Source organism: Callithrix jacchus, chromosome 1 (assembly GCF_049354715.1).
Source record: "Callithrix jacchus isolate 240 chromosome 1, calJac240_pri, whole genome shotgun sequence".
In the NCBI taxonomy this organism is placed as follows: domain Eukaryota; kingdom Metazoa; phylum Chordata; class Mammalia; order Primates; family Cebidae; genus Callithrix; species Callithrix jacchus.
The window spans coordinates 111619809-111643075 of NC_133502.1; the positions used below are offsets into that span (position 1 = coordinate 111619809).

General features: G+C 34.0%; 1 protein-coding gene across 5 annotated transcripts in view; it reads left to right on the plus strand.

Moving 5' to 3' along the window:
- JAK2 (Janus kinase 2) overlaps positions 1 to 23267 on the plus strand; it is a 122950-nt gene that overhangs the window by 75806 nt on the left and 23877 nt on the right. For 3 of the 5 annotated variants that reach the window (XM_054255936.2, XM_002742906.7, XM_017973423.4), the window contains 10 exons: positions 33 to 354; positions 1121 to 1240; positions 11060 to 11217; positions 12886 to 12997; positions 14771 to 14957; positions 15913 to 16040; positions 18351 to 18485; positions 20017 to 20104; positions 22067 to 22194; positions 22920 to 23058. In XM_054255936.2, coding sequence (XP_054111911.1) covers positions 33 to 354; positions 1121 to 1240; positions 11060 to 11217; positions 12886 to 12997; positions 14771 to 14957; positions 15913 to 16040; positions 18351 to 18485; positions 20017 to 20104; positions 22067 to 22194; positions 22920 to 23058 — 1517 coding nt within the window. The remainder of the gene's footprint in view (positions 1 to 32; positions 355 to 1120; positions 1241 to 11059; positions 11218 to 12885; positions 12998 to 14770; positions 14958 to 15912; positions 16041 to 18350; positions 18486 to 20016; positions 20105 to 22066; positions 22195 to 22919; positions 23059 to 23267) is intronic. The other 2 variants (XM_078349413.1, XM_078349410.1) reach the window with 1 other exon arrangement.

Below are 23267 nucleotides of genomic sequence, written 5' to 3' on the forward strand. Positions count from 1 at the left end.
TTGTTTTTCCTGTATGTGCTCTTTATCCCTAGCTACAAGACATTCTTACCAAAATGTATTCGAGCAAAGATCCAAGACTATCACATTTTGACAAGGAAGCGAATAAGGTACAGATTTCGCAGATTTATTCAGCAGTTCAGCCAATGCAAAGCCACTGCCAGAAACTTGAAACTTAAGTATCTTATAAATCTGGAAACTCTGCAGTCTGCCTTCTACACAGAGAAATTTGAAGTAAAAGAACCTGGAAGTGGTCCTTCAGGTGAGGAGATTTTTGCAACCATTATAATAACTGGAAACGGTGGAATTCAGTGGTCAAGAGGGAAACATAAAGAAAGTGAGACACTGACAGCACAGGTAATCCTTAATGATATGTTCTCATTTTTTTGTAATTTTAAGTAGAATGGAAATAAAAACAAAGTAATTTTAATCATTTGCAACATGGTCTTGCACTTCTCCCATTTGATAGAAGTGGAAGTTTTTAATAGTGTGAAGCCATCAAGGTCATATATTTCTTTTGCTGACTATTCATAAATGGTTTTTTTCATTTAATATTTTAGGACAAAATAATTAGCAATGGCTATATTATAGTTTCAGAAAGGTATCAAATTCTAAAAGTGATTTTAAAGGTCTTTTGCCTTTCTTTCACTATTAGTGGTAATAGAAGGCATAATTATAAAACTCATTAACTAGAAAATATTAATATTAATTGATTTTGTGATGTACACCTGTTAAATAATTTAATTTTTTAAGGTTCACATTGCAAATTTTAAGTTTGTTAATATCTGTGTTGTACATAGATTGTTACTAGAGATTTAGAGGGATTTGTTTTTTTATTTTTCATCTTTGGTAGTCACATTTCTAATTCTGGCAGTGGTTTCTACTAATGCTAATTGAATTGAAGAGTGCCATAGCACATTTTAGATTCCTGGCATCATTTAATGCTCTCATGTTTAAGTCAAGCAAGATAGTCTTAGGGTTAGACTGAGAGAGGAAATCACATTTAATGCTTATCTATTGTTATGAGTACCTTTTTTATTTTAAATAATTTGGAAGAATGTTGTCTTCTTCATAACTATTGTTTTAAAATGGCTCCATAAATTCTACCTGCTTTTAATTATAGGATTTACAGTTGTATTGTGATTTTCCTAATATTATTGATGTCAGTATTAAGCAAGCAAACCAAGAGGGTTCAAATGAAAGCAGAGTTGTGACTATCCATAAGCAAGATGGTAAAAATCTGGTAAGTTTGCTTTATGATTGATTAATGGTTTCATTTTACAGTTCTCAGAAATATGTATTTTAGAATCTTAGTACCAAAATTATTTTCTTATAGGAATTTTGATTGTAGTTAAATATAACTCTTAAACATAAACATCCATTCAGTAAACTTTTTGATAGCATCTAGCTTTTTGTATTACTGTCACCATTTTCCTACAGAGTTTCTTGTACTATACAGTACTTTTTTTTGAGACGGAGTTTTGCTCGTTACCCAGGCTGGAGTGCAATGGTGCGATCTCGGCTCACTGCAACCTCCGCCTCCTGGGTTCAGGCAATTCTCCTGCTTCAGCCTCCCGAGTAGCTGTATACAGTACTTTTTAAACTCATATTTATGATTAGCAAGGCACCAGTTACTTTTTCCCCCATCTCTAGATTATACTAGTTCCCTGATGTAATGCTCACCCCTGACTAAAATATTTTATCAACAGGGATGTATGTGTGCTACTTATACTGCCTAATTAAAGGAGAAAAGTAAAACGATACTGTCTGGAATTTATATAACAAAATGTAAACCAATTCCAGGTCAGCCCCACTCAAGCTGTAAGATATGGTTGATTCTAAAAGATTAACCCTTTCTCTTTCTTTAAATAGCTTCAGGAATCTAATTTACTTTAATGTAAAGGGAAGAAATGAATTATTTTATGCTTTGCTCTTAAGTTTCTTATTTATCTGGCTCTGTCTTCTTTTTAACTCAGATGCTTCTTGACCCTTTCTGGCTTGAACTAATCATATTAATGTTATTTGTCTATTTATCTTAAGTATATATACAGCTTACCTGTTTGACTGTTCCAGGGTTATATTACCAAAATTATAACTAACTTGCACCTCACTTTATTCAGCCTAGTTTTCTGTTCTTAGATAAAAATATGATAGTGTACCTACTGCTTAGTAGACTGTGAGCCTCTTGAAATATTGTATTTTTATGTGTGTTTGTACTCCCTACACCTTACCCAGTGTTCAGGCCCTAGTTTAGAAAAAGTTTGATAAATATTTTATGGACTCATGAAAGGATGATTAGTAATTATCAACCCCATTGTAGATCTATAATAAATGTTTCTGGGATAGTTTATTGATCCTAATGTGAACATCCTGTGGTAATCTAATGAACTCCTCTATGGGATTGTATTTGGACTTGGCTTAATTTTTAAGTCTGCAATACAGAGAAGTTAAGTAACTTTCCAAGGGCACAGTGTTGGTTAAGTGGTAGGGCTATTTAAATTCAAATGTATGATTTGAAAACCTAAGCCCTTAAGTGTGACACTACCTTCTCTGCTGACTATTCATAAGGCTCCTTAAAAAAATTATACTGACAATTTGTTGGAATTGTGTAACAAATAGAGAAGAATTGACATTTCTTTCTCATATTAAGTTTTCTGTTCTAGGGATACATTGTATTTTTCCTTGTACCCAAGTATTATTTTATGTTTTTCAGTAATTCTTGGATCATTTTATTTATATTGATACATCATGTTTCTTGCTGAATTTTATTCATGATATGTTATGCCTTTTCTGTTTATTCAGATGAGTAACTTTTTCTCTGTATATTTCCCTCACCAAATTATGTATGGATATAGGAGATAAAATTTTTGCTTATTATTGCATTTTCACAAGTCTATTCTGTGTTAGTAACATTTTGTTTTTAATCATTTTCCTCTTCATTCTGGCATTTATTTTTTTATAATTTTGGTAAAATATAAAATATATATAATATAAAATTTAGCATCTTACTCATTTTTAAGTGTACAGTTTAGTAAAGTATATTCACATTGTTGTGCATCCAATTTCCAGAACTCTTTTATCTTGCAAAATTGAAGTCTACACCCATTAAATAACGACTCACCATTTCCTTCTCTTCCCGCTCCTTGCAACCACCATTCTACTTTCTTATTCTATGAATTTGACTACTCTAGATACCTCCTATAAGTGGAATCAAACAATACTGTCTTTTTGTGACAGGCTTGTTTCACTTAGCATAGTGTACTCAAGCCCCATTTGTATTATAGCATGTATCAGAATTTCCCTCGTTTTTAATATATACATGTATTCTGTTGTGTATTTATCACATTTGTTTATTCATTTATCCATCAATGAATATTCAGGTCGCTTTTTAACTTTTTTACTATTGTGAGTAATGCTGCTCTGAACATGGATGTAAAAATATCTCTTCAAGATTCTGCTTTCAATTCCTTTGAATATATACCTTCTATTAGTCCATTCTTACATTGCTGTAAAGATACTACCGGAGACTGGAGAATTTATTTTAAAAGGGTGACTTACAGTTCTGCTTGGCTGGGAGGCCTTAGGAAACTTACAATCATGGCAGAAGGTGAAGGGGACGAAAGGCATGTCTTACATGGCAGCAGAAGAGAGAGTGCACAGGTGAAAGTGCCACTTTTAGACCATCAGATCTCATGAGAACTACCTCACTATCATGAGAACAGCATGGGGGAAACCACCCCCATGATTCAGTCATCTCCCATCATGTCCTTCCCTCTACATGTGGGGATTACAATTTGAGGTAGATTTGGGTGGGGATACAGAGCCAAACTATGTCATACCTAGAAGTAGAATTGCTGGATCACATGGTAATTCTACTTGTAATCTTTTAGGGACCCACCATGCTATTTTCTGTAGCAGCTGCACCATTTTACATTCCTACCAGGAGTGTATTCTCTACATGCTCATCAAAACTTGTTATTTTCTGTTTTCTGATAGATAGTAGCCTTCTGATGGGTGTGAAGTAGTATCTCATTGTGATTTTGATTCACTTTTCCCTAATGATTAGTGTTGCTGAGCATCTTTTCATATATGTATTGCCATTTATGTATCTTCTTTGGAGAAATATATATAGTCAAGTCCTTTGTTCATTTTTTTTTCGCTGAATTATAGAAATTTTTTGTGTATTCTTGATATTAATCCCTTTTCAAATACATGATTTGCAGGTATTTCTCCCATTCCATAGATTGCATTTTCTCTATGTTGCTTGTGTCCTTTGATGCACAGTTTTAGTTAGTTCAACTTTTGTTGCCTGTTTTTCTTTCTTTTTACGTTTTTGTTGAGATGCAGTATCAACACAGTAAAGCACACTAATCTTACGTGTATAGCTCAGAGAGTTTTTACATATTTGTACATCTGTGTAGCCACACCCACCTCAAAAAATAGAATAATTCTCTTACTCCTAGAAAGTTTCCACATGTATCTTTCCCGTTATTCACCTCCACCCCCTAACTTCTACCGTCAGTTTTATCTATTAATAAAGGTTGTATAAATGGAATGATACTGTATGTATTCTTTTAAAAATCTAGATTCTTTTACTTAGTATAATGTCTGAAGATTCATTTATGTTGTAATATGTGTCAGTTCTTTTTTTTTTTTTTTTTTTTTTGACAGAGTCTTGCTCTATTGCCAGGCTGGAACGCAGTGGTGTGATCTTGCCTCACTGCAATCTGCACCTACCAGGTTCCAGTGATCCTCCTGCCTCAGCCTCCCGAGTAGCTGGGGTTACAGGTGTACACCACTACGCCCAGCTAATTTTTGTATTTTTAGTAGAAATGGGGTTTCACCATGCTGGCTAGGATGGTCTCGATCTCCTGACCTCAAGATCCACCCATCTTGGCCTCCCAAAGTGCTGGGATTACAGATGTGAGCCAGTGTGCCCTGCCAGTTCGTGCCTTTTTATTGCTAGGTAGTACTGAATTGTTTCATTATGTATCAGATTGTTAATTTATTCTGTTTGGGTTATTTTCAGCTCAGGGTTTTTAGGGATAAAATTACTATGAACATTCTTTATTACATATTTTTGGTGGACTTACGCACTCAATTTTTTGTGGAGAGAGATATATATATATATACACACCTAGGCATTGGATTATTGAGTCATAGCGATAGCTTTGATATACTACCAAACAATTTTTTGTAGTTCTGTCAGTTCGCTCTTCCTTCAGTAATGTGTGAAAATTACAGTTGTCTCGTATCCTCATTAACTCTTAATTTTGTCAGTCTAAAAATGGCTTAGTGTATCTGGTGGATGTGTACTGGTAGCTCACTGTAGTTTTCATTTTCATTGCCCTGGTAATGATGTTGAATACTTTTTCGCTTATTGTTTTTCGAATATCCTTCTTACAAAGTGCCTGTGATAGTAGTAGAGTCTCTATAGATCCTGGGTATATGTCTTTTGTAGGATATTTGTAAAATGTATATAGGCATACATCAGAGATATTGCTACTTCAGTTCCAGACCATTGCAATAAAGCAAATATTGCAATGAAGTGAGTCACACAAATTTTTTGGTTTCTCAGTACATAGAAAAGTTAAGTATACTATAATGGAGTCTATTAAGTATGCAACATCATGATATCTTAAAATAAGTTAAAACACTTTATTGCTAAAAAATGCTAATGATAATTTGAGCCTGCAGAGTTATAATCTTTCTGCTTGTGGGAGTATTACTTTGATGTTGACGGCTGCTGACCGATTAGGGTGATGGTTGGTTAACATTGGGGGTGGCTGAAACAATTTCTTAAAATAAGGTAACAATGAAATTTACTGCATCATTAGACTCTTCCTTTCGTGAAAGATGTCTCTGTAGCATGTGATGGTGTTTGGTAGCATTTTACCTACAGTAGAATTTTTTTCAAAATGAGTCAGTCCTCCCAAACCCTGCCACTGCTTTATCTACTAAACTATTCTAAATCCTTTGTTGTTGTTTCAGCAACATGCACAGCATCTTTACCAGGACTAGAATCTATCTCAAGAAACCATTTTTTTTTTTGCTCTTGCATAAGAAGCAACTCCTCATTTGTCCAAGTTTTATCATGAGGTTGTAGCAATTCAGTCACATCTTCAGCTCTACTTCTAATTCTAGTTCTCTTGCTATTTCTACCACATCCTTGTGACTTTCTCCATTGAAGTCTTGAACCCCTCAAAGTTATCCATGAGGGTTGGAATCAACTTCTTCTAAATTCCTGATAATGTTAACACTTTGATCTTCTTCTGTGAATCACTAGTGTTCTTCCTGGCATCAAGAATGGTGAGTCCTTACCATAAATTTTTCTGTTTACCCAGGTCCATCAGAGGACACACTAAGTAAGGCAGCTTAGCCTTACAGAATGTATTTTTTAGATAATAAGACTTGAAAGTTGAAATTGCTTTTTGATCCATGGGCTACAGAATGAATGTTGTGTCAGCAGGCATGGAAATGACATGAATATCCTTTTACAGCTCTGTCAGAGCTCTTTTTTTGCTGAGCAGATCTCAACAATGGGCTTAATATAGTAAACTGAGCCAGATGTGGTGGCTCATGCCTGTAATCCCAGCATTTTGGGAGGCTGAGGCAGGTGGATCCACAGGGTCAGCAATTTCAGACCAGCCTGGCCACCATGGTGAAACCCTGTCTCTACTAAAGGTACAAAAAATTAGCCAGGCATGATAGTGCGAGCCTATAATCCCAGCTACTTAGGTGGCTGAGGCTGGAGAATTGCTTGAACCTGGGAGTTGGAAGTTGTAGTGAGCTGAGATCATGCCACTGCACTCCAGCCTGGGTGACAGGGTGAGCCTCCATCTCAAAAAAAAAAAAAAAAAAAAGTAAACCATGCTATAAACAACAGATGTGCTGTCATCCAAGCCTTGTTCCATTTATAGTGTACAGCCAGGGTAGACTTAGTATAATTCACAGAGCCTTAGGACTTTTGGAATGGTAAACGAGCACTGGTTTGAATTTTAAGTCACCAGTGGCATTACATTAGCCCTCGGCAAGAGAGTTAGCCTGTCCTTGGAAGCTTTGAAGCCGAGCACTGACTTCTCTCTAACTGTGGAAGTCTTAGATGGCATATTCTTCCAGCAGAAGGCTGTTTTGTTTACATTTGAAAATCTTGTTAGTGTCACCATCTTTATCAGTGATCTTTGCTAGATCTTCTGGATAACTTGTGGTAGCTTCCACACTTTACCTTGCACTTAGGCTGTGGACATGGCTTCTTTTCTTAGATCTCATGAACTAACCTCTGGTTGCTTCCAACTTTTCTTCTGCAGCTTCCTCACCTCTCTCAGTCTTCATAGAATTGAAGAGCATTAGGGTCTTGCTTTAGATTAGGCTTTGGCTTAAGGGAATGTTGTGGCTGGTTTGATCTGTCTAGACCACTCAGACTTTCTCGGTATCATCAATAAGGCTGTTTGACTTTCCTATAATTTATGTGGTCACAGGAGTAGCACTTTCAGTTTCCTTCAAAGACTTTTCCTTTGCATTCATAACTTGCCTTTTTAGTGCAAGAGACCTAGTTTTCAGCCTGCCTTGGCTTTCAACGTGCCTTCCTCACTAAGCTTAATCATTTCTAGCTTTTGATTTACAGTGAGAGACAGGTGAATCTTCCTTTCACTTGAATACTTACAGGCCACTGTGGGATTATTAATTGGCCTAGTTTCATTATTGTTGTGTCTGAGGGAATGGGGAGGCCTGAGGAGAAGGAAAAAGAAAGCAAATTAGCCATTTGATGGAGCTGTCAGAACATATACAAATTTATCACTTTAGTTCACCATCTTATATAGGCCCAGCATATCGTGCCCCGAAATAATTACAGTTGACCCTTGGACATCACAGGTTTGAACTGTGTAGGTGCACTTACTTGCAGTTTTTTTTTTTCCAGCCAAACATGGATGGGAAATATAGTAGTCACAGGATGCGGAACCCGTATATACGTAGGGTTGACACTTTGTATATGGGGGTTCTGCAGGACTGACTGCAGGACTTGAATATGGTCAGATTTTGGTATATGCAGGGGTCCTATAACTAATCCCCCTTGTATTCTGAGGGACATCTGTACAATAGTTACATCAAAGGTCATTGATCACAGATCACTATATCATGTATAATAATAATGGGAAAGTTCAAATTTTGTGAAAATTTCCAAAATGTAACAGAGACAGGAAGTAAGCATATGCTATTGGAAGAATGGCACCGATAGACTTGTGCTTGCTCCACGTAAGTTTGTCAGAAACCTTCAATTTATATGAAAAAAATGCCGTATCTGGGAACAGCAGTAAGGGGAAGTGCAGTAAAACAAAATGTGCATGTATATCACTAGGAGAGATACCAGTTAGTGAACTGCTAGTTCAAAGGGTGTGAATATTTACAACTTTCATAGAGACTATTAAAGTACTTCTCAAATGGTGTTTCCAATGTATCTGTACACCTCTCTTCTTGTACCCTTTGCCAACATTGGATGTTATCAATCTTTTAATTTTTCTGCCAAATCAATGGGTAAAACAATGCCATCCTGTTGTATTTCATTTCCTTAATTAGAACCTGAAATTGAGCAATACCTCATGTGTTTATTCTTCTGTCAACTGCCTTTTCATATCCTTTGACTAGTTTTCTTTTTTTTTTTTATTGCATTTTAGGTTTTGGGGTATATGTGCAGAGCATGCAATACAGTTGCATAGGTACACACATGGCAGTGTGTTTTGTTTGCTTTCTCCCCTTCACTCACATCTGGCATTTCTCCCCAGGCTATCCCTCCCCACCTCCCCCTCCCACTGGCCCTCCCCTTTTCCCCCCAATAGACCCCAGTGTTTAGTACTCCCCTTTCTGTGTCCATGTGTTCTCATTTTTATCACCCGCCTATGAGTGAGAATATGTGGTGTTTCGTTTTCTGTTCTTGTGTCAGTTTGCTGAGGATGATGTTCTCCAGATTCATCCATGTGCCTACAAACGACACGAACTCATCATTTCTGATTGCTGTAGTTTTCTTTTTAATTGTTTTATAGGTTTTATTCCCATAGTGTGTGTTGGGTATAATCTTTTGTTGTACATGTTTGTAATCTCCAAGTCTTTTAATTTCATTTAGGATATCTTTTATCGTACCTGTTTTTTTTTTTTTTTTTTGGCTAGTTGTGTTAACTAAACACCTGTTATAGTTCAAACATGTTATACGCGTGTCTCCTTACTATAATTTTTGGTTTAGGACCCTATTCTGTATTCCCTTTATGATTATGAAATATTTTGTTCATTGCTGGGCCAAGAAATATGTTGTGATCACATTTTCATTCTTATGTAACTTTTTCCAGGAGTTAATTATTGCTTTATGGTTTTTCCTTTGTATCTAGCTTTATTTTCATTTTCTACAAGAACTCTGTAGTGTACTTCTTAATACAGTATTTCACATAATCAAACCTGTCAAATATTAAAGCATTTTTACATCGTTTCTGGAGAAGTACCTCCTCGATCATACTATCTTACTTTACAGTCTGGACTGGAAGCTCTCTAGGTACAGCTTTATTTTGTACAGCTATAATTTTTGGTCATTCCTTTCTTATCCTGGTAACTATCTTTTTATCTCTCTTATATTGGATCTGATTTTCTGAATCTTATGTTTGCCCTGTTTTTGTAGGTACAGCCTCTGGTATCTGTTGGTATTTTTATTGTGATTGAGACAAATTAGAAAATTACTTTAGAGAGGATTTTTACATTTTTATGATACTGAATTTTCCTACCAAGAACATGATTAATCTTCTGTATATTTAAATAAAAAGTTTCATCTTTCAAGAGTGTTTTAAAGTTTTTCTAACAATGATTTTGTTAATTTTTGATATTGCATTCTTTTTGTTATAAATGGGGCTTTTTTTTCATTATATAATGGACTTTTTGTATGTAAAAATTAAGTATTTTTATATATATATGTATTTTCCCATTTAAGTAACATACTGCATTTTAGACTGATATGTTCACATATGTATTAAGATACAATCAGGGAGGGCGAGTGGCTCACGTCTGTAATCCCAGCACTTTGGGAGTCCAAGCCTGGTAGATCATGAGGTCAGGATCAGCCTGACCAACATAGTGAAACCCCGTCTCTACTAAAAATACAAAAATTAGCTGGACGTCTTGGTGTGTGCCTGTAATCCCAGCTACTTGGGCAGCTGAGGCAGAAAAATTGTTTTAACTTGGGAGGCAGAAGTTGCAGTGAGCGGAGATCACGTCGCTGCCCTCCAGCCTGGGTGACAGAGCAAGACTCTGACTCGGGCAGGGGGAAACACAGCTTAGTGACATATCCTAACCTTTTAGTTTGTAGCATCAATACTTTAACTTTAGCGGTATATAATTGGTATATAAGGGTGTATAAGGCTAATGCGGTGGCTCATAGCTATAATCCCAGCACTTTGGGAGGCCAAGGTAAGTGGATCACTTGAGGTCAGGAGTTGGAGACCAGCCCGGCCAACATGGTGAAACCTTGTCTTTACTAAAAATGGAAAAATTAGCTGGGCATGGTGGCACATGCCTGTAAATCCTAGCTACTCATAAGGGTGAGGTAGGAGGATCACTTGAGCTTGGGAGGTGGAGGTTGCAGTGAGCCAACAGTAGGCCAGTGAACTTCAGCCTGGACAATGGAGCAAGACTCTGTCTCAAAAAAAAAAAAAAAGAAAGAAAAAAGAAAAAAAATTGGTATTTAAAAATAAATGGTCATCATTTCTAATGCCAACTTTTATATCATATTACATAGATTTCTAGCTGAGATAACTAGTATGTTAGTCTAAGAAGTATATTGGAAAATAAAGTAAAATGATGGATACAGAGTGAACTATAACTGGGAAGGTATGATTGTATTTAGGAGGATGTTAAATATCATACATAAGAATTAAATATCAGACTGAGCCATAAAAGACGTGAACAATTTAGAAGACATTTTAATTAGGAGAATTATTCTAAAAACATGAAATGAAGAAAATTTTCAATATTTAACATGCAGTTGACTTTCTGAAAGATGTGGTTTCTTTTTCTTTTCTCTGATTAGGAAATTGAACTTAGCTCATTAAGGGAAGCTTTGTCTTTTGTGTCATTAATTGATGGATATTATAGATTAACGGCAGATGCACATCATTACCTCTGTAAAGAAGTAGCACCTCCAACGGTGCTTGAAAATATACAAAGCAACTGTCATGGCCCAATTTCGTGAGTAATATAGACCTAAAAGTAAATGATATATTTACAAAGAAAAGTTAATATAACAGAGTGATACATGTATGTTTAGGAAAAAAATAATTTGACAAGTTTTTTTAAACAAAAGCCTATTTGCAATCAGATTACATTGTAATTAGAATTATTTAGTGTATAATTTACCATCTATATCCTGGTCTATAATATTTATAACTGTAGAAGTTTAACAGTTGTTAATCATGCCCGTGTATGATTAATTCACTCTTGAGTGTTACTAAAAAAGACCTCCAATTTGTTTTATTAATTTTAAAATATTGCAAAGGAGTCACAGTGCAAAATTTGAAAATTCTCTTTTTTTGGATAGTCCATCTCTTTATACTGAAAGGTGCAAACACAAGATGTATATTTTGTTCACATTTCTAGATTAGTGCTATGTAGAACTTCGTGCAATTATGAAAATATTCTGTATCTGTGCTGTGTAACACAGTAGCCACTAGCCACATGTGGATGTCTTGTACTTGCGATGTGGCTAGTGCAACCATGGAACTGAATTTTAATTTAATTTTAATTTCTTTACATTTAAATAGTGACATGTGGCTAGTAACTATCAGATTGGCTCACACAGTTGAAGATCCTTACTTTAATGCAAGGTAAAGCCAGCTATCATGCATAACATCTGCTTGGCTTAAGTCCTAATGATCTCTCAGCTAGGTTGTGCTTTATGTTGATAACAGATTTAAATAACTTGAACAGAGGGAAAATCTGGGATCGTGAGCATATTATGTTCCCTGAATTTAACCTACCCCTAAATATTTGAGAAAATATATCTTGGGTTATATAAAAACTTGATTTAGTCTATGCTTAATATTTATTTAGTAATGAATATGGTTGCTATGAAAAAGCTGTACTCCTTGAACAATATGTCTCTAATTTACATGACATGTTTTATTTTTTAACACTCCTTGCCTTTATTCATGTATCCATCAATTCATTCAAACATTCTTTTACTTATATTTACTGAGTACCTACCATGTGCAAACATTGGATTGTATATTAGAAATAAGGTGATAAGTGAAAGGAAAATGATTATTGCTTTTGTATAGATTATATTTAGCTTTTCTTTCAAAAATTATAAAATTTCTTTCAAAATATAAAAAATTATATTTTGCAACTTCAGAAAACATCACACATTTTAAAAATCAGTAGTCTTTGCCAGTTGCCATGAGTCTTCTCTTAGAATTTGTTATCATACTTAATAGTAAAATCATGCATTCAGATTTTTATGTCAGTAACTGCTATGGTAGAAGAGATGGAAGTATTTTCTGATGTATTATCTGTATAGTTAAATGAAGTTTTCTGAGAATGAGTATAGTTTGAAAAATACTAACGTTGAAAGCAGGCAGAAAAATCAAATGAACAAATTGTTCTTTGTGATTTTGTCTTATAATACCTTTCACTGGTTTTTAAAGCTATATAATTGCCCCTTGTAGTGGTTTGAACTTACTGCAAAATAGCTTGGTACTTTGATTTTTTTCCACTGAAAGATTATTACTAAACATATAAAGTAGAGGAGACAATTCCGACAGTTTTAGATTTGACTTTTGATTTTTTTAGATGACATTTGGTCATAATATTATAGTACTTGCTATATTATCATTCAGATTGCTTCTTCTTTACCTTTAGAATGGACTTTGCCATCAGTAAACTGAAGAAAGCAGGCAATCAGACTGGACTGTATGTACTTCGATGCAGTCCTAAGGACTTCAATAAATATTTTCTGACTTTTGCTGTCGAGGTTAGTATGTCACATTTATTAGTGGTAACACTTTATTTAGTTCATTTGATTTCCTCTTCATATTGATTTACCATATTTCCTTTTTAATACTCAGAATTATAGCTTTGGATATGATAACTAGTATAATAATGCTTTATTTACCTCAGAGATTCTGCACAAATAAACAAGATGTAATTCCCAGGGTTTATATAAAAATTTAAAACAATTTATAATGTCTTTTTATATTGCATTTATTTTATTTTCTGATGTTTTGGTGTTACCAGTGTGTCAAAAGGTATTTCATCAAGTGTCTTTATTTTTTTGGAAAACTGGTAATCTTTATCTTATCATGTAGAACTAAATAAATTGGAAGCAAATTTTCTGTCTATTAACAGTGGTTACAGAATTAGAGAAAAATAGGGCAATAACAAAGAAACAGAAACATTAAAGTACTTTTAACTAGTGATTTTCTCATATTAAGAATATTGGTCTACAATGTATGTTTTGAAGGTAAAACTGCAATGAAGCCCCACTGTTAATACAGATCATCTTGGATCTCATTTATGATTATTTACTATCACTTATGAAGCAATTTCATGGTATAAATCCTAAGAAACTTGATAGCAGCTTTCAAATTTATCTTGCTTTTTAAGAATAAAGAATTTTATTATTCAGTTATTTAAATTTTCATAAAATAGAACTTAATTTAGCATATATAGAGGGTAGATTAATTACAGAAGGTAGGTTACTCCATCACCTTACCTTTGTGTAAAACTGTTAATCTATCCTAATTTCAAAGTATCTTCTTACTATAACAGATAATAGTATATTATATTCAAGTATCAATTCAAAATATCTATATATATTTTTTATGTTCACTGTATGTGCCAAGGCTAACGAGGGCTATGTATTAGACAGTTTATGCTATAGGCCTACTTTAAAGAAACTTATCTACTGGAGAAACAAAAATTTTAAAGTATACAAAAAAATTCTAAACCGAACATTGTAATTGTCTAGCATAGGCAAATACTGACAGTAACAAACAGGTTTACAATTATTAAGAAAGGTCATTTGGCATAGGAAGGACTTGATTGACCTTGAGGTAGTGGTAGATTTTATATAAATGTTTCTAAATAGAGTGAATGTGTTGATAAAATGCACCTTAAAAATAGATGAATAAGTTCTAAAACTGTAAAATATTAAAAATGTGCTGTTAAAGATAATTATACAAATACAATGGTGGTGCAGTGAAATGGCTGGATGTTCACCTTTGCCTGTGCAATAAGGTGAGCATTAGAGAGGACCTCATAGAAAAAGTGGTACTTGAACTGAGTTTTGATGATTAAATAAAGGTTCATTGCTCAGAAAAAGTGGGTATACATTTAGGTAGACAGATAGCATGAAGAGTTATCAAGGCATGAAGCAACATAGCAGTTGTTTGAAATGATTTAAGTCATTGAATATGGCTGGAAAACAGGTTGTATGTATGTTGGCAGTGGCAGGAGCCAAGATTGGAGATAGAGGCAGAAACCAGCTCATGGAAAGCTCTATATTGCTACATTCATTTTAGGCTTTATCTTACAAATGATGGAAAACTATTAAGGATGGTATTATTATTATTAATTATCATTTCCTTCTTACATGCTTTTTCATAAAATCAACCTTTAAACCACTTTGACAGGCTGAGAAATTGTGAATTGCCCTTTTGAGGAACGAAGTACTTCTATCACTAGAATAATCACTATGATGTCCATTGTGATTTCCTTCCCTTTCTTTATAATTAAACTTATACAGCGAGAAAATGTCATTGAATATAAACACTGTTTGATTACAAAAAATGAGAATGAAGAGTACAACCTCAGTGGGACAAAGAAGAACTTCAGTAGTCTTAAAGATCTTTTGAATTGTTACCAGATGGAAACTGTTCGCTCAGACAATATAATTTTCCAGTTTACTAAATGCTGTCCCCCAAAGCCAAAAGGTAAAATAATTTTCCAGTTATTTTAAAATTACTGGTCATGGATTGTGTATATGATGTGAAGTATCTTCAGTACACTGATTTCAAAGGATATATGAAAGAAGCAGCTCTAAAAGTCAATTTTACCTTATTCTCTTGTACAAGCTTCAATCAAATAAGATTGTTTACTTTGACTTCAGTGGTCTAGAAGTGACCTGAAGTTCAATTATTCTAAAATAAGATTTTAAGGATAATAATTGTGTGGTATAATGTCACTTATTTATTGAGCTGGAAGACCTCACTACTAAATTCTCATGTTGTTGTAAGTAAAAATTTTCATATTCTTTGAGGATTTTTTTTTTTGAGACAGAGTCTTACTCTGTTGCGATCTCCGCTCACTGCAGCCTCCACCTCCTGGATTCAAGCAGTTCTCCTGCCTCAGCCTCCCGAGTAGCTGGGACTACAGGCACGTGCCACCATGGCCAGTTAATTTTTGTATTTTATTAGTGGAGACGGGGTTTCACCATGTTGGCCAGGATGGTCTCGATCTCTTGACCTCGTGATCCGTGCCTTGGCCTCCCAAAGTGCTGGGATTATAGGCGTGAGCCACAATTTCTGTATTTTTAAAATAAAGATAGTAAAATTGGAAATCTCTTGAAATAATGAGGCTTATTATTAAAAGTTATTAAAATTCCTGAAAAATGATATGAGTTAAAGAAATGACTATAATTTTGAATTAATGAAATAACTGGCAGGAATACATCAAAATTCAAATTACATTAATTAAGGAAATGATCATAATTTTGAATGTATTAAGTAAGAATAATACATCAAAGTTCAATGAGTTGACCTTTAAAATAATCTTCTGTTATTATAAAAAATGAGCAGTTAAGCATTTCTTATATATAGAACACATTTCATTTTACTCTTTTATTTTCAATGTATTTTGACATGATATATATGTATTTTATTTTTTCAGATAAATCAAACCTTCTAGTCTTCAGAATGAATGGTGTTTCTGATGTCCCAATCTCACCAACATTACAGAGGCATAATAACGTGAACCAAATGGTGTTTCACAAAATTAGAAATGAAGATTTGATATTTGTAAGTCATTAGATACTGATTACTATCTTTTTTGTCCTTTTAAAGCAACAGCTGTTTTCTTGATTTACATTCAGGTGACATTTGGAACTATTTTGTTATGCCATATACAAATTTAGTTGTGATTTAAGTATTTTTCTTAGGAAAAATATACACATTTCATGTTAGAAGTAAGCAAAATTAATTATCATAAGAATGGAATTTAAAATTTCTTTTTGGAAATTTAAAAATGATTCTTCACAAATCTTAAATTAAAAATTAAAAATCTACAAAAATTTATATCTTAACTCTCAAGTTCTCAAGAAAGGGGAATTCAGGGGATTAAAAATGAGAACAAAATTCAGTCATCTCTGTGTCCTTGAGGGACTGGTTCCAGGATTATGCTTGGATACCAAAGTCCGAGCATACGTAAGTCCTCTATTTATTTATTTTTTAGAGGTGGGACTTGCCCTATCTCCCAGGCTGGAGTGCAGAAATACTGTATTTTCCATCTGGGTTTCTTTGCAGATGCAGAACTGCCTTGCCAGTACAGAGGGCACACTGCATTTACTGAAAAAAAAAAAAAAATTCACATATAAATGGAGCCGTGTACCCCAATCCCATGTTGTTTAAGGGTCAACGGTAGTACCTAAGATCTGATAATTTGGCTGCCAGCTGGTTAGGATTGGTGATTAGCCACACTTATCAAGGGGGTTAAGATTTAAAAGGGCCATGTCTCAGACTTGTGCAAGGCCAGGAGTTAAAAGTGAGACTATCCCTGAATAAAACCAGGACTATTAAGTAAATACATCCTCAGTAAAACAATATATACAATGTGAAAAATTCACTCACGGACAAGCAGAGAAGAAAAGCAATGTCATCACTTTTAATTGGGCTTCTAGTGAGGAAAAGGATTCTTTCATAAGAATTTGTCATCATAAGCTTTTGAATTTGGGCTTCATTATCCTACCTACATAGACTGAGAAACTCTACATTAAAAGTGGTACTCTCCTAATATTGTGTGGTTCTTGAAAAAAACAAATACAAAATCTTTTTGGAACCATATACTCTTAACCTAGGCAACCCATGATTTCCACAGATAAAACCATTCCAAACATGAGCTTTTAATAGAAAATTTAGAAACATACGAAGATGCAGGAGGAAGAGTCAGCAGACCAACAAACATCAAAATTAGAACTCCAGGAACTTCCTGTCACAGAATTTTCAGATACAGACTATAAAATACATATGAATGTTTAAAGATAGAAAAGGAATTGAAAACATGGAGAAATAAGAAGATATTGTTTTAACAAACAAAAAAAAGATTTCAGGAAAAAAAGCATAGAAATTATAAATATGCTCATTGACATTAAAACAATATACAGGTTGAAAAGGAAATTACTTATAGCTGAAGCAAGAATTAGTGAATTGCAAGATCTGAAGAAATTATTAAGAATGCAGCAGTTAGGGAGAAAGAAATGGAACATATGAAAGAGGATTAAGGGACATGGAAGGCATTATGAGAAAGACCAACTGATATCTGAGCTCTGTAAGGAAACAATAGAATTAGCCAGAATGATAAAGACAAGAATCCTCATGTGAGTAATAGGAAACAGAGCAGCTAGGTAACTTGACTAATATTAAAAAACTAATAAATAGTGGAGCTTGGATTTGAACAAAGGCAGCCTTACTTCAGAGTGCAGGCTTTCAACAATTACTTTATAAAGATATGCAAGAAATACTAGTACTAGTGGTAATAGCTAACACTTAATGCACATTTACTATTATCATGACTGTACCAAGTATTTTTATGTATTTATTCACTTACTGTTCATAACAATCCTATGGGAAAAATAGTTACTGTTCTCATTTTTCACATGAAGAAACCAAGACAGCTGTAGCACAGAGATAAAATAGCCTGTACAAGGTCATACAACTAGTAAGTGATAATAAGAAAAAGTCAGATATTCTGCCTCTATAGACCACACTCTATTGCACTAGTAGGAAAGGCAAACAAATGATTCTCATGTAAGCAAATGTAGGTAAACAATGACTCTATTTTTTTAAAAGTGATAATTATAGCCCATTCAGGAAATTTCAAAACCGAGTTGAGTCAAAATACACTTAATTCATCAATCCTTGTTTTCTGTCTCTTATTACTAATTAAGGAAGCAGAGTAAAAGAATTAATTTGGAGTCTCAAATCTGGGTTTAGATTGTAAGGGAAATACTTGCTTATGGATTAAAAAAATTCTTCCTCATTGAACATATTTTCTTGTACCGACTTCTTTCTCCATCTTTACTCATTCTTTTCTCTTACCCTTTTCTCTTGAAGAATGAAAGCCTTGGCCAAGGCACTTTTACAAAGATTTTTAAAGGCATACGAAGAGAAGTAGGAGATTATGGCCAACTGCATGAAACAGAAGTTCTTTTAAAAGTTCTGGATAAAGCACATAGAAACTATTCAGAGGTGTGTATGTTCTTTATGTAATTCATTTAGTTTATGCGGTTTAAAGATGTGCTCTCATGTGTATACAATGTACTCGTGTGTAGCTTTCCAAAATTGTTAATTTTTAAATATGTCAAGGACTTTTCTGAGGATATATTCTTGTGGGGCTACAGAATTACAGGGTTTTAAAATTATGGAATTGTTTAAAAAATGATAACATGGGGAAAAATGCTGGATATAGATGAAGGGGGAATGGAGGCAACAAACCACCTGGTTATGTATGCACCGATGCAACAACCCTGCATGATCTGCACATGTACCCCAGAACCTAAAGTACAATAAAATAATAATAATAATTCCAAACAAATTATGTTTAGCATTATGTTTGGAGTGTTATTACATTTCTGCATATACTGTGGCCATGATTTTCAAACTTGGCTCTGCAGGGCTTTCTTTATGGTTTACACAGAAGTTCTTCTATAATTTCATTTATTTAAAAAAAAAAAGGTGTGAAAGGCACTGTACTAAGGAACATTCTTAGTGAATCTGGATGCCTCTGGGCTTCATTCAGAGATGCTAGCAGGCAGACCATGTGGGCAGTTGCCAGAGCTCTGAACATAGCAAGATATGATAGTTACAATATCTTAAAGGGTGTTAGTGGAAGATTATGTGAAAAATTCAAGCCAAAGAGTTGTTCTAATCCGGAACACCACAGTATTGGTAATTATGATTAACTGAACAATCATACCCAGGGGTTTTAGTCAAAGTTTAGTTGAATTAAAGTGAAGTTAAAACTATGCTAGTATCCTGACACAGATGTCATGATATTTTATCTGCACATTCTTTTTTTTTTTTTTGAGACGGAGTTTCGCTGCTGTTACCCCGGCTGGAGTGCAATGGTGCAATGCAATCTCGGCTCACCACAACCTCCGCCTCCTGGGTTCAGGCAATTCTCCTGCCTCAGCCTCCTGAGTAGCTGGGATTACAGGCACACGCCACCATGCCCAGCTAATTTTTTATATTTTTAGTAGAGACGGGGTTTCACCATGTTGACCAGGATGGTCTCGATATCTCGACCTCGTGATCCACCCACCTCAGCCTCCCAAAGTGCTGGGATTACAGGCCTGAGCCACTGCGCCCAGCCTTATCTGCACATTCTTAATTCTTTAGAATTACTATTTAAAGGCTACATCCATCTACCTCAGTTCCCTCTATCTCTAATATCTACCTCTAGTTGTATGTACATCTGTCCTTGGTTTCAGATGTTACGGGTCAAGCCTGTTTGACTGGCATTATTCATGTTTCCTGTACCACTCTCATCTCTCACTTTGATTTCCATATTCCAGGCTTACCTGGGGGTTTCTTCAGAAGGTTGATGGCAGTTGCAGGTCCATATAAGGGGACCAAAGCACTTTTATGCCTACTTATAGTCATACTGAGAGTAGGAGAAAGTTCATCTTTATTATGGCAGAGAAATTTTTCTGAACTATGAGTACTTGTGGACAACAGTCAAACAGCAATTCTTGGTACTTTTTGTTTTTCTTTTCCTTAGTCTTTCTTTGAAGCAGCAAGCATGATGAGCCAGCTTTCTCACAAGCATTTGGTTTTAAATTATGGAATATGTGTCTGCGGAGAGGAGAGTAAGTAAAACTACAAGCTTTCTTATGCCTTTCTCAGAGCATCTATTTTTGTTTATATAGAAAATTCAGTTTCAGGATCACAGCTAGGTATCAGTGTAAACCATAATTTAACAGGAGTTAAATATTTTTGAAACTGAAAACACTGCAGAACTGTTCAGTTATATCTTGTGAAAAAGGAAACCAATGAAGGAAGTTAAAAGTAGAAGGTTACAATGCCCAAAAAATAGAGTATTATAGTACAAAAGTCTCTAACATTTTGTGTTCATGATAGCAAAAGAGATTATGGCAGGTTCAACATAACATTGGAATAACTGGCCTTTTCAGTACAAACTTACCTGGAATTATGAAGACAAAGCATATAATTTTTAATAGAGCTGAATGAAATGACTATGTTGATATGATACTAGATATATTTTTGGCTACATTTAGATTGTTCATAGAAACTACCAAAGATAGAAATTGTACCCCATGCTTTAATAGTATACAAGCGTGCCTCATTTTATTGCACTTTGCTTTATTGTTCTTATTATATTTTTTACATATTGAAGGTTTATGGCAACCCACTGTCTAGCAAGTGTGTCAGCAACATTTTTCCAACAGCATGTGCTCATTTCATGTCTCTGTGTCACATTTTGGTAATTCTGGCAACATTTCACACTTTTTAAAAAGTATATGTTAAGGTGATCTGTGATCAGTAATCTTTATTGTTAGTATTGTAATTATTTTGAGATGTCCCAAACAAAGTGAATGTAAGAAGGCAAACTTAATAGATAAATGCAGTGTGTGCTCTGGCTCCTCCATCAATTAGCTAGTCCTTTGTCTCTCTCCCTCTCCTGAGGCCTTCCTATTTCCAGAGACAACAATATTGAAATTAAGCCATTGAATAATCCTACAGTGGTCTTTAAATGTTCAAGTGAAAGGAAGATTCACCAGTCTCTCACTTTAAATCGAAAGCTAGAAATGATTAAGCTTAGTGAGGAAGGCATGCTTTTAAAAAAATACTTTTAAAAAGGTATATTAATTGATTTTTTTAAAGATATAATGGTGTTGCACACTAAATAGACTCCATTATAGTGTAAGTATAAGTTTCGTATGTATTGGCATACCAAGAAATTCATGACTTGCTTTATTGTGATATTTGCTTTATTATGGTAGTCTAAAACCAAACTGGCAATATATTGGAGGTATGCTTGTATTTTAGTGCCTGCCAAAGTTTACGTTCAAGAAAATTTATATAATTACCCATTTTTCACTAGTAATACAGATTATACATCTATACTTGTATAACATTTTTTCATGTCTTTGAAAATTGATAGTCTTTTCAAAAGCAGTGGTTTGGAACCTGTTATATGGAGGTATCTGAGAGGCTCCTGTGGACCACAAAGGAATCCAGGATTGTTTTTTGGAAGCCAGTATTTGTTTCTCTGGCAAGATATTTTATTTTATTTTTTTAAAGTTTTAAAGATAAAGCAGTACAAAACATTTTTGTATTTCTGCAGAATAAATTAAAAGAACAAATGGAGTTAGAACTCAAATTCTTCTTCATGTCTAAAATACTATAGACATTGTTAGTAATTTTTGTGTGTACAAGAACTTTAGGCAGGTTTGAATGTCTAAAAAGTTATGTGGAAGAGAAATCAAGTGAGAAATCTTCATTTATTTTTAAAAAGCAGCCATAATTCAGTACTAATGTATAGAGGTGTGCTGGTATAATATTATTATATTACACATTTATGTTACCGGTAATATAATAATATATAATTTGTACTCCTCTTGCTGTTGTAAGTAAGCTAAAAACCAAAGATATAATGCTGTGTATCCATTAAGTTTTCTTTAAAGTAGTGAGTTTTGCTTAATTTTGTTTACCTGTAATGTAAGTATAAATATATTTATAAAGATTTAAATTACATATATTTATAGTTATACTTAAAGCTAATTATTATCACTTGTATTTTAATGCAGATATTCTGGTTCAGGAGTTTGTAAAATTTGGATCACTAGATACATACCTGAAAAAGAATAAAAATTGTATAAATATATTATGGAAACTTGAAGTTGCTAAACAGTTGGCATGGGCCATGCATTTTCTAGTAAGTAGTATATCCTTTTTATTAAAAGATATTGTTTTATTTTATGAAACAATATACAAATTATCTTTGCCTGGAAACAAGAAATAAATCTGTACTTGGATGCCAATTCATGTTAAATAGTCTGTGTTAGATGATGAAAGAGGTTACTTGAGGCATATGTTTATTTATATAAAATCACTTTTGAAAAAACAGTTTTGTCATCCCATCAATATCTTAGAACTACTAATAGACAATCTCTATTTTGTGTCTCTTGGATTTAGAAAATTTAACCAAAAATTATGCAGAAACATCTGCTGTATATTTGGCCCATTGTACATTATGTCCATGAGAAAGCAGTGTTGTCAGAGAATACTAGAGGGCCTGCCAGTGATCAGACCCCTCAGGGTGCATCTATGTCCTGCTGCAGAATTGAAGTATTATTTCTTAATGTCAGCTCTATCCAGAAATACAAACCATGTCAGCCTTAGAACTCACGTGAAGTGTCACTGGGTAGTTTTAATTTATTCATTTCATCACAAGTGTAGATTATTATGTTATTTAAAATGTAAGACAGGAAGCATAGTTAGGAGTCATAAATTTCCTTCTTTTCTCAATGCATGCTTCCAAATTAATATTTATTATACTGTCTTGTATATATTTCTTCTTTAAATCTGTTTTGAGGACTTGAACATACTAAATGCTGAAATATTTGTGGATTGATAGTTGAATATATGTGTGTTTAATAGGAAGAAAAGACCCTTATTCATGGGAATGTGTGCGCCAAAAATATTCTACTTATCAGAGAAGAAGACAGGAAGACAGGAAATCCTCCTTTCATCAAACTTAGTGACCCTGGCATTAGTATTACTGTTTTGCCAAAGGACAGTAAGTTCTGTAGGAATACATATAATGTTACTGAGCTTTACTTGGGCAGTGGTGTAAAGAACATGTTGTTAATTTTCCTTGAACTCCATTTAATTAATATGTTCCTGATTAATAATAAAATTATCACTTTTAGCAATTTAATTTAAGTTAGTTAAATCTTAGTCTCTATTTTTCTTACTTATAAGCATATAACCATGGACTGTGAGGTG